The sequence below is a fragment of the Arachis hypogaea genome, chromosome 18 (assembly GCF_003086295.3).
Source record: "Arachis hypogaea cultivar Tifrunner chromosome 18, arahy.Tifrunner.gnm2.J5K5, whole genome shotgun sequence".
Classification (NCBI taxonomy): domain Eukaryota; kingdom Viridiplantae; phylum Streptophyta; class Magnoliopsida; order Fabales; family Fabaceae; genus Arachis; species Arachis hypogaea.
The window spans coordinates 11,417,041-11,428,503 of record NC_092053.1 but is presented as its reverse complement, the minus strand read 5'-3'; the positions used below and the strand labels follow the sequence as shown (position 1 = coordinate 11,428,503).

The window sequence follows — 11,463 nt, the reverse complement described above, 5'->3', positions numbered from 1 at the left end:
CAAACAGCTGCTTACACAACCACAAGTAACCATTGCGTGAGTCATAGACTTTGGCAGCAGACCCACTCCAATACCAACCCACTTCCAGACCTGCTTGTTCATCTGGATTGTAAGAGAGAATATTATCTTTCAGATTTTGAGATAAAGGAGAATAAAGAGTATCCAAATGCCACCTACCAACCGACCAAATATCCTGTATCCGGAGATTCGAATCAGAAATGTGGACATAATCCATCTCATTAGATAACCGTCCTTCTCTCCTCCAGCTAGAAAACCAAAAATTCTGGTTCAAATCTCCAATACACCAAGCAAACCCATCCTTCAACACTTTCCAAGCCTTGCAAAGACACCTCCAAATGGGAGAGTCCTTGTTCTTAGGATAACTAAAACAGTCATATAGAGATGATCGGTATTTGGCATCCAATAATTGGACCCATAGCTTGTTTGGCTGCTGGAAAAAAGTCCAAACTAGCTTCCCAAGAAGAGCAATATTTACACAATAAGGATCTCTAATCCCCAAACCTCCATATTTTTTTGGAGTAACCAGTACCTTCCAACTAACAAGATTCAATCCTCTTCCATCAACTTGTCCTTTCCAAAGAAAATTCCTCATCATAGACTCCAATTTACTAATGATTCCTTTGGGAAAAATAGAGACCTGCATCTGGTACGTGGGAATAGCAGCGGCAACAGAATTAACCAAGCAGAGTCTACCAGCCCGATTGAGTAAACTCCCTTTCCAGCTTGCTAGCCTACTCCGAATCTTATCAAGGACATCATTGAAAGCTGAACGAGTCACCCTAGAATGGCTAAGGGTAACTCAAGATACTTGCCCAAATCCTGGACAAATCTGATAGAGGATACCCCAGTGAAAACCTCTTTCCTTGTTGCAGAGACATTCTTGGAGCAAAGCGCTTTAGACTTCTCCACATTAATCTTCATCCCAGATGCTTTGCAAAAAGTCTCTAAAACCAACATCACATTTTGCACTTGTCTCTTTGTAGCTTTACAGAATAGAAGCAAGTCATCCGCAAACATTAAATGGGATATTCTTGGTCCCCCTCTAGAAATAGCAACCGGCTCCCACAAGCCCAAATCAACCTGATGACTAATAAAGCATGCCAGTCGCTCCATACACAACACAAAAAGATAGGGTGACATAGGGTCTCCTTGTCTAAGACCTCGGCTAGGAGTAAAGCCATTCAGACGACTCCCATTCCAAAGAATAGATAAGGAAGAAGCAGTGACACAATTCATAATCAAATTAAGTGTAGGAATAGGAAAACCAAAGCTCTTAAGGGTATGAGCTAAAAACCTCCAGTCAACTCTGTCATAAGCTTTCTCCAGATCAATCTTAAAGGCCAGTGTGCCTTTCTTTGATTTAGTCTTCTTCATAAAGTGGAGGACTTCTTGAGCAATAATGATGTTGTCAGGAGTTCCTCGTCCCGGAATAAATCCTCCTTGAAGCGAGCCAATAATCTCCGCAAGATGAGGACGAAGCCTATTAACAAGGACCTTCGTGATGATCTTGTAAACTACATTGCAGAGATTAATCGGCCTGAAATCTTTCATAGATACCGGTGATTCAACCTTTGGAATGAGAACCAGTAAAGTCTCCAACATTCTCGGATCAAGAGTAACACCGGAGAATGCCTGCTTAACCATCTTCCAAACATCAAGACCAATGATCTCCCAATATTCTTTGAAGAAGAAAGCTTGAAACCCATCCGGACCTGGAGCTTTAAAAGAGTTCATGTGAAAAACAGCTGTTTTGACTTCCTCCATAGTAACTGGTGCCGTAAGATTATTGCAAGCTTCCTCATTCAGAGAAGGAAGAGGCACATCACCAAGGCAACCCAAATCAACATCATCCAAATGACAGAATAAGCTTTTATAGAAAGACTCTGCTTCTTGACTCAGAACCTCTGGATCAGTTTTCCACACTCCATCCTTGAGAAAAAGGCCATGAATCTTATTATGCTTCCTTCGCGCAAGAGTTTGAATATGAAAGAATCTTGTATTCCTATCCCCAAACCTTACCCACTGCTCTCTGGACTTTTGGAACCATAGGAGCTCTTCTTGCACTAGAGTATTATTATAATCATCAAGACAAAAGAACACAGTTTGATTATCAAAAAATATTTTTAAAAAAGATATTTTAGATGTCTTTCTTTAAATGACTCTCGTTAATTAAACTTTTCTTTTTAAAAAAAAAAAAAAAAAAAAAAAGCCTTATGTTATAGGTGTCAGCTGAAGATTAAATTAAAGTGCACTTTGGCTTTGGTCTCCAAAGTCCGAAGTTTCGTGAACGGCCTGAACTTTTCGTCTGTTAGGTGATAGGTGGGGACATGTCGGAGAAAAGGAATAAAGAAATGGGCAAAATTGTCATTAAATAACAGCCTTACGTGGCTCGTTCCGGTGCTGTGTTGGTTCTCCCAAGTCCCACGTTTACAGACACTTAAGTGAGTTGTCTCAGCTAGTTCGAGTCCCTTCCAAGTTCGGAACCGTTTTCGTGTAACAACACTTCCTCCATTTTCCTTGTATTGTAAATCAAGTACCAGATTCTGTTACTCAACCTTACTATATATTTCTAATAATATTTTTCGTTGTTTCTTTTCTTTTCACGATTTTCCCGCGTTAATTAGTTACTACTTAGTTCGTTACATAGATAACTAGCTAGCTGGTGGTTTGATTAATTGATTTACATAATAGGATCCTACCTTTGATTTGTACTAAAAATTCATCATGCTAGATCAACTTAATCTAAATTTATGTATATGATATATGGCATAAGCATTACGAGACTAGAAAAAGAGTATAGTTTAAACACTATTATTATTTGAACAGAGCCGTTATCATTATTTGAATTTGTTATATGATTTGTGATTTGAATTGTTGATAGGTCACAGTGTAAACAGAAATCATGGAGGGTGGACCTTATATGATGCAGCATCCATCAATATCACAGAAGCTAGGTGGAGGATCTTTTCTTGTGTCCAAGCTTGCCACTGGATTTCACTCAAGAAACTCTTCCAGCAGTGGCATTTACCTCAATGGCTTTGTGGCCGTGACCCCGATGGTATCGCCGGTCACAGCTTACTCTCCGGCGGAGAAAGGAGGAGCTACTACTTCTTTCATAGTGGATTTTCTGATGGGAGGAGTGTCTGCTGCTGTGTCTAAGACTGCGGCCGCGCCGATCGAGAGAGTTAAGCTGCTAATTCAGAACCAGGATGAGATGCTCAAGACTGGTCGGTTGTCTCATCCGTACAAGGGAATTGGTGATTGTTTTGCTAGAACTATTAAGGATGAAGGGATGCTTTCACTTTGGAGAGGAAACACTGCTAATGTTATCAGATACTTCCCTACTCAGGTTCTTTATTCCCTCCTCTTTATTTTAAAATGTAAAATTTGTATGTGATATGTCACATGTGCCCGTGACCTCTAGGTGAGTATGGGGAGATTATGCCATTTGAGTTATATCTCGAGTTTGTTATTATCATCATTAGCATAAATAAAAGAATTCACATTTATGTTTTGAATTATAGATGTGAATTTTATGGGCAGAGATGAGATGAAACAAATTTTACTCTTGTTTGAAAAAATTCTGTCGGGTTATGCTAGCTAACCAATGACTTTTTTGAACAATATGAAGAACCACCAATCAAATAAAAACACACTACACTTTTAAATTACCCACCTAAATCTTAATATTAAAATAATCATCCACACACATAATAAAATGAACATCCAATATATCCATTGTTCACATTGTTTAGTATTTTCATTATTTGCCTATACTTTTCCAATTCTGTATTATGTTTTCATTTCTCTGCAGGCGCTGAACTTTGCTTTCAAGGATTATTTTAAGAAGCTCTTCAACTTCAAGAAAGACAGAGATGGCTATTGGAAATGGTTTGCTGGGAACTTGGCATCTGGTGGGGCTGCCGGAGCTTCTTCCCTCTTGTTTGTTTATTCTTTGGACTTTGCCAGAACTCGTTTGGCCAATGATGCCAAGGTTGCTGCTAAGCAGGGTGGTCAAAGGCAGTTCAATGGCTTGATTGATGTTTACACCAAAACCATTAAATCCGATGGTATCACTGGCCTTTATCGCGGATTCACCATCTCTTGTGTTGGGATTGTTGTGTATCGTGGTCTCTATTTCGGAATGTATGATTCTTTGAAACCAGTGGTTCTGGTCGATGGCTTGCAGGTTCGTGCAAAATCTGAATTTCAAATCTAGTATGTTGTAACTTGTAGAAAAAGGTAACTAATCTCATGAAATTGTCTTTTATGTGAAGATTATGGTTGAGAATTATTAAATAACAATTTAATCAAACGTGTCATTTAACGATTTTCACCTATCATCTTTACGGGAAGACAATTTCATGTGAGTAGCTACAGTGAAAAAAATGAATTGACATAGTATCCTAGACTACTCATACAATGCTTTTTACTTACTATAACTTTGTACTTGTTAACAGGATAGTTTCTTTGCAAGTTTCTTTTTGGGTTGGGGGATCACAATAGGTGCTGGCTTGGCCTCTTACCCAATTGATACTGTTCGTAGAAGAATGATGATGACATCCGGAGAAGCCGTGAAATACAGCGGCTCTGTGGATGCATTCAAGCAGATCATCGCCAAAGAGGGTGCTAAGTCACTCTTCAAAGGTGCCGGTGCAAACATATTGCGTGCTGTTGCAGGTGCCGGTGTGCTTGCCGGCTATGACAAGCTACAGCTCCTCTTGTTTGGAAAGAAATATGGTTCTGGTGGTGGAGGCTAAGATATACAGATAATGATGAAAGAAACTATATGGGACAGTATGTTGAATCTCATTCATGCTGAAAATAAATAATAACTATTTGAGCTTTCTCAGAGTTTATAGACTCGGATATTTAGAAACCATAGTTTTTTTTAAATTGTTTGTGGGTACATGTCTGGAGCTTGTAGCTTGAGTGGTTATGATGACCATTTTGGTTGAAATAATTGAAGACTCCTGTTCACTTGTGTTCCATTGAAGGTAAGTTCTCTGTTCTTTGTTATTTATCACTATCAATTTTTCATATATTTTTTGGATCAATGTATCTTAATATAGTACGAAAGTGTTGGTGCCACATGAAAAAGATAAAGAAAGAGAAACTAACAAATATTTTCACTAATGTGCAACGGTGCAATCTATTTTAGGAAGTTAGAATGGGAATCACAAATGACAAAAAGAATAAAGATTACATTTCGTGTTAAAAGGTAAAATTACAATTTTGTCTTTTCTTTTGCACCTTAAAGAAAAACGTTAGAAGATTAATACCTTTTTTGGATTTATTTTGCATTTGATCTAATAAAATGTTGGTAGCTTAACATTTTTCTTTACATAAACCATACTCACAGCATCTGGAATATGGTGGAAAAATCAAGTTACAAAATTTCTATAAGAAAAAGAAAGGGTTAACATAAAACCCATGTGAGGCAATCGTAGTTAGCTCACATGGGGTGTTGGTGTAACAAAAATAAAACTTAATAAACCTTCACTTCTGCCACCTAATATTGAAAGCAAAACAATGTAAAGAAGTTGGATGTAACTACGGCCTAAGCATGTTACCAGAACTCCAGAAGTATCTATCAAGTTGAACAGGGTCAGTTGTTGGTCCTATTGAAATAAGCCACGAAAAATCACTTTATGCAGGCGGTAGCGAGCGCCGGCAAGTTGGGCACTCCATCTTTATGTCCATCCATCTTTGCAGACAACCAGAGTGAAAGAAATGATCACAAGGTGTCACCTGTGTAATAGTCTGCACATTAGGCTTAAATCCAGATTGTAGTTCTTAATTCGAGTTTAACAAAGGTTTAAGTTTATATTGACATACCATGCAATCATTAGACCGTTGATTAAGATCAATGGATGTCATGCAAATAACACAATCCATAGCGTGTCTTGGATCTTGATTAAACCTCCTATAATAGCTGTACTTCTCAGGTAGTATCTGCGAATCATGAAAGAAACAAAGATAGAGAAAAGATTCATGCAAGTGTTCCACAGATCACAATAGTGAGAGTTTGGATATTGCCATCTTCGCCGCAGAGTCGTGCTCATGATCAGAAGAATTTGATGAAATCATCTGAATGTGTAAGTGGTCATAAAGCAACAAGAAGACAGTTGGCCTAACCTGGCGAGGGATGAACCACCGTGAGCCGAGATAATGCTGAAGAAGAAGAACTGAAGCTTGAAGGCCAATAAATGCAGCCAACGAAACACACCAGCTCTTGTCCGGCTGTATGCGCATGAAGTTGTTTGGGCAACCAAAAACATATAGCGGGATTGCTAAGCGAGTAACAGATATCCCAAGGATATAATGAGGATGCAGCGGCTTGCGCGAGTCACGGATAACGTTGGTGATTATCTGAGGTATCCAAAAGGAGTATATAAGAAGAAGAATAGGTCTCAAATGGTGATGGAACTCGTACATGAGGAGAATGCCTCCTAACAGGATTCCATCTGCAGAGAAAGTGAAACCATTAAAATCCGGCCACATCATACAATGAATTCTTTATCATGCAGGCACTATTTCTTCACGAGCAATGCTAGAAGGCTATCATAATTTATTGTTTTTGGCCATCAGTTAGTCATCAATATTTAAAAGTATGAAATAAAATATGTTGTTGGATTACTAGACTAAAAGAATTGAGTTGATGGCTAAGTGATGACCAAAAACAATAAATTCTGATGATCTCCTAGCAGTTCTCAAACGTTTCATTCTAAATGAATACTTACAGAAACGGCTATATAAGACGGAAAGTTCGCGCCTCATTGCCTCCCAACCTTCTCCGCTACTCAAAGGCCTATTTGCCTTCCAGATGGTGAGGAGATATCTCATCTCAAATATTGAAAAGACGACGAACTTGAAAAATGCAGCAGTTGCAAAAGCATTAAACAAGGATTCTGCATTTCAGGCAGCAGCTATAATTATTAAAATGAGAATCTGATAAATACTACAAAATAAGATAATCAATGACTCAAGTCCGCTCTATTGCAACAATGGTAATAGCATATAAAAATCAATAAAAACATAACACTGCATTTTGTGGGTCATTCTCATTCATCAGTTTCAAGTTGTGAAATCTCAATTTTACCAACTAGTATTCCTGCAGTCAGATGTAAAAGGCAAAGATAAGCATCCATTATCGCCTGCTGGCCAATTAACAATATTGAAACCTTAGCAGCTCCCTGCGGAAATATCAAAATCATATTCACAGATTACTATGAAATCACGAAATAAATAGTATCTGATACATACATCCAAATTGAAGATTTACATATTAATTCCATTTTATAAATCCATGGCATATGAAATCTCAAATAAAAGTAAATTCTTACAGATTGAGTGCTGCTATGCTCCATTTGACGAATCAGTAGAAGAACTTGCAAGAAAGAAACCTGATATATGTACGTTAAGGAACTAACAGGGTTATGAACAACAACAAATAATAATGCTGTAAGAATATCCATGATTGAAGGATACAAAAGTAACCATCAAGGTATAGTTCACTGCTTTGTTATAGTACACCTCAATGTTGACAGAAGTTGTATTTAACAGTAAAGGTGAGAAACAGTCCCCATCATCATCCGTGGAGGGACTCTCCATCAAACCTTCGAGGTGAAAACGATCATGTTCTCCTTCTATAGGAAATAATATAAGCACATGGTAAATCATCCGGTAAAAAATATACAAAAATATAATCATTATCAATAAAAAGAATGATCTCAATGGATAAAAACAAAATGAGGAAAACTCATTGTGCAATGTACAAACAATTCTTTTCCTACTGAACATGTAATATCCGGAATTGGTTATATTAGAATGGAAGAGCACCAAAAGGAAGATATTAATGTTAAATATTTTTATTGTGAGGAAGTCAATAAGTATTGAAATGCCGGGGAAAGTACCATTTTTGGTTGATGGTAAGCGTGAAAGCTGTGCAGCAATTTCAATATTACAATGTTTCTCCATGTCATGCATTGGAGCTGCAGCAGAGAAAAAGAATAGCAAGTCAATAATACCACAAAATTATGGGAAATTCCTTCAGTGTATTAGTATGGGAGATAAATTACAATGTTTCTTTCTCCACATCTTATCTCGGGAAGAATCTTGCAGTACCTGAGATGAGAAAACTCCAAGCTGTGTATAATACATGTAGCAGATAATTACTTTGGATGCTCACTTTTTTAAAAATAAATAAATAAAAGAGAAAATTTGTTAAGATGAAGAGAAGGAAAGTACAAGGAACTTGGAGTGTAAGAAATTCTCCATAGTGATCTACTAGTTAATAAGAGAAAATATTTAAAGCTACAAGGGGGGGGGGAGGAGGTATTCTACAAAAAATATACAAAATGTAAACATCAAGGATACATAAAAAAATGATGGTTACCAGATGGTATGGATTGGATAAAATATAATCTCCATCCTGATTCAATTCTCCCTCTTTTCCACTGCAATAGTAGGAAAGAAACTCTTGAGCATATTCAAAAGAGTAAGGACATTTTAGGCATTTCTTTGCAAATACAACAGAGCATTAAAGAACATATTCAAGGTGAAATTCTAAATATAAACAAGCATGATAACATTCGCCAACTTGCACGATTAATATGTAAACTTGAGTAGACATTTATATTATGAAAATCACCTGTTGGCTACCATTCGAAGCTGTCTAAAAGGCCATATATATACACCTTCCACTCTGATCTGGGCACCACCAACATTATATTCATTGTCAAACACATCATGGAATATAATAACCCCCTGAGGAAAAAGCATGAATATGTTTGTTAATTAGCTATTCGGTATATGGCACATGATAGAACAATTAAGAAGCTATATGAGTTACGATAGCTGAATTTCTGTGAAATGTATATTTCAATTCTCACCTGAACGTAATGTACTCCAGTTATCTTCGTTGGTGTACTAACTAATTCAATTACAGAATTACCAGTTGTTTTTCTGATGTCTGGAAATCTGGAAGAGCCATTTGCGGCATCTGAAAACTTCCAACTCCCTGCATTAACGAGGTCAATATACAAAAACAGTCTCAGACTTTACAAACAAACACACCGTTGTAAATGAACCAAGTATTATAACTCACACTATTCGAAGTGAAGAACAAAACCTTTTTAAATTACATGATCTGTCCAAATGCCATAAGTTCATTTTGATAATTCATGGAAACATCTTAGCCTATACCTAGGTGCTGCCCCCCTTTCCCATATATTATCTGCCCGAGAATAGTTAGTAAAAAATGTATTTAAAGTAACTTAAGCCAAAAGATAAGAAGCTTATGATTAGCATTTAGACCGTTTTGTCTTCAAAGAAAACATTCTACTCCATGAAAGTGTCAACTCGTTAAAAAAGGTCAAACTGTCTCCTAAAAGCAGTACTTCAACTATACAAATGGACATATTAAACTTTAGAACAGCAGACCAAACCGCAACCTCAAGACAACAGCAAGCTACGAACACGAAAAAAAAAAAAATTGACTCAAGCTTCTTAAAGAATACAAACCTCTATAAGTTCCAGTTATGTTCCATTGTGAAAATGGACCACTATCAGTCTCATCTTTTCTTGTAAGCCACTGGGAGAAGCAATAAGAAAATGAAATTTGTTGAGTTCTTCTCCATTAAGATTTTGCCTCAATCACATAAATCACAATTTATCAAGTAAAATAATTTCTAATGATAATCCAGTGTTTAGGGAAGTTAAATATCAATAAAGTCAAAAAGCTATGGTCTGTGATCATGTCCTTGGATGTTACTAATTACTACTAACAAATCAGTAAAAACCACATGACAAAGTCATGTACATTTTTCTATAAACTTATTTGCAAATGATCTAGTTTGTTTTCAATTAGACGGCACAATGTTTTTCAGCTACTTCTACCACAGGTTCTAAAAATGTTTGAAACTGCAACACTTCGGAAGCAAAGAAATGTTTGGACAAAAAGAAATAACCCTGCAAATGCCCGTTGACAGTTATGATTGCTGATTGTTAAAAGAGCATTCTACAATAATCCATGGAAATTGAGCATAAAACTAGCCATGTATTATAGCAATGCCCTCCAATTATAAGTAAAGTGTGGAATGTATAAGTTTGTTGAATTCTCTCACTAAATAAATTATGCACTACTTTAGCACTACTTACAATATGTTCAAATACCTTTATCATCTTCCTTAAACCACATGGTTCCATATTTACAGCATCATTATTGCAAGAACACTACACTATGAATTTATTTCTAGTTTCTACTTTCAAACAGCAGAATAGCAGCTATAGCAACCCCTCACAGCTTGACAGTAAATGATCAACACTAAAAACTAAAAGACAACTTTTTTGGGTAAAATTTACAATATACATCCTCAAATTTTCCAGACATTCAAGAATCAAGATAGAAGCAAACCTCATCGCCCCAAGAACGAGTTCTTTCCCGTAAGGGTCTGAGACCAGTCACAGAGGGAAGAAACAGTAGAAAAATCCACCACCCAAATGCAATTCTTATACAAAGCTTGAATCTTTCACTGGGAACCATGTCAAATCTCATTCCCGAGATGTCGAAAAGAGAAGCTTTTCAACTCAAATTCAACGACCCAGTTCTGAGCTGAAGCTGATTAGAGCGAATCAAAGGGAATAACCCAGTACTCAACATAGTAATTAACTTAAGGAACAAAAAAATCAATAGAAAGGGGGTTGCTTGAAGAGGAGTCAAAAGGGGTAGAACCCAACGTTGATCAGATAGAAGAAAATGAAAGATTAACTACTCAATTGGTGACCAAAGAATGCAAAATTTGGAAGCAAACAACAAACAAGGGTGCTTTAGACAAGCTTAGTTTTTGAAAGAGAATGCGAAGCTTACGTTGTACAAATCAATAATCAAATTAGAAGTGAAAGCGAAAGATTACGGGAATTTTGTTGTAATGTTTGTTGCGGCATAGGTTGTTGACGAGTTCGATGTGTTGTGGTTTTTGGTAAACGGAGGTTCACTCCACGCTATTATTAATTTAATTTAATTTAATATTATTATTACTTGTTTCTTTGCACAGTTTATTACTCCTACTAATCAAATTCATTTTTGTGTTACATAATTACATTTTTACTGATACTATTGCAAATTTTATAATCATGGCCTTAATATATTGAGAAAGTTTTTTTTTAGGTAGTTTTATTACCTGAATATATGTATATCTGAAATTCTGAATGCTCCCTGCGATTTTTTGTCAGAAAAATCTTTTTTTTTTTGTTTGTCAGGAGTTTTTGTCAGTATCTGATTGCACAGTTATTTTCACCGTTTTTGGTCTGAACAAGTTTTCACATCTAAAGACTTTCGTAAGTAACTAGTAAACTGTTTTTCGTAAGAAACGCTAGCAAAAAAGTCAAAAAAAAAAAATGTTAGCAAAAGTAATTCCTAAGTCAAATTTTCATAAAAAG

At 36.4% G+C, this 11,463-nt stretch overlaps 2 protein-coding genes across 4 annotated transcripts; one reads left to right on the top strand and one right to left on the bottom strand.

Moving 5' to 3' along the window:
• The first annotated feature begins 2,427 nt into the window (after window positions 1–2,427).
• On the top strand, window positions 2,428–5,040 carry LOC112772116 (ADP,ATP carrier protein 1, mitochondrial). Of its 3 annotated transcripts, none has more exons than XM_025817001.3 (4): window positions 2,428–2,514; window positions 2,903–3,370; window positions 3,836–4,210; window positions 4,482–5,040. In XM_025817001.3, the coding sequence occupies exons 2-4, from the start codon at window positions 2,924–2,926 to the stop codon at window positions 4,779–4,781; spliced, it is 1,122 nt and encodes a 373-aa protein (XP_025672786.1). In that variant the 5' UTR covers window positions 2,428–2,514; window positions 2,903–2,923; the 3' UTR covers window positions 4,782–5,040. The 3 variants fall into 3 exon arrangements, with proteins under 3 accessions (XP_025672786.1, XP_025672785.1, XP_025672787.1); XM_025817000.3 differs by having other exon boundaries at window positions 2,434–2,554; XM_025817002.3 differs by having other exon boundaries at window positions 2,484–2,540.
• A 248-nt stretch (window positions 5,041–5,288) lies between these two features.
• On the bottom strand, window positions 5,289–11,022 carry LOC112772115 (transmembrane E3 ubiquitin-protein ligase FLY2). Its single transcript, XM_072224718.1, has 14 exons — window positions 10,439–11,022; window positions 9,547–9,616; window positions 8,916–9,043; window positions 8,675–8,790; window positions 8,420–8,480; window positions 8,103–8,169; window positions 7,938–8,015; window positions 7,513–7,670; window positions 7,368–7,427; window positions 7,124–7,217; window positions 6,765–6,932; window positions 6,160–6,488; window positions 5,860–5,976; window positions 5,289–5,772 (listed from the first exon to the last, which is right to left on the bottom strand). The coding sequence occupies exons 1-14, from the start codon at window positions 10,577–10,579 to the stop codon at window positions 5,671–5,673; spliced, it is 1,689 nt and encodes a 562-aa protein (XP_072080819.1). The 5' UTR covers window positions 10,580–11,022; the 3' UTR covers window positions 5,289–5,670.
• Window positions 11,023–11,463: the final 441 nt, after the last annotated feature.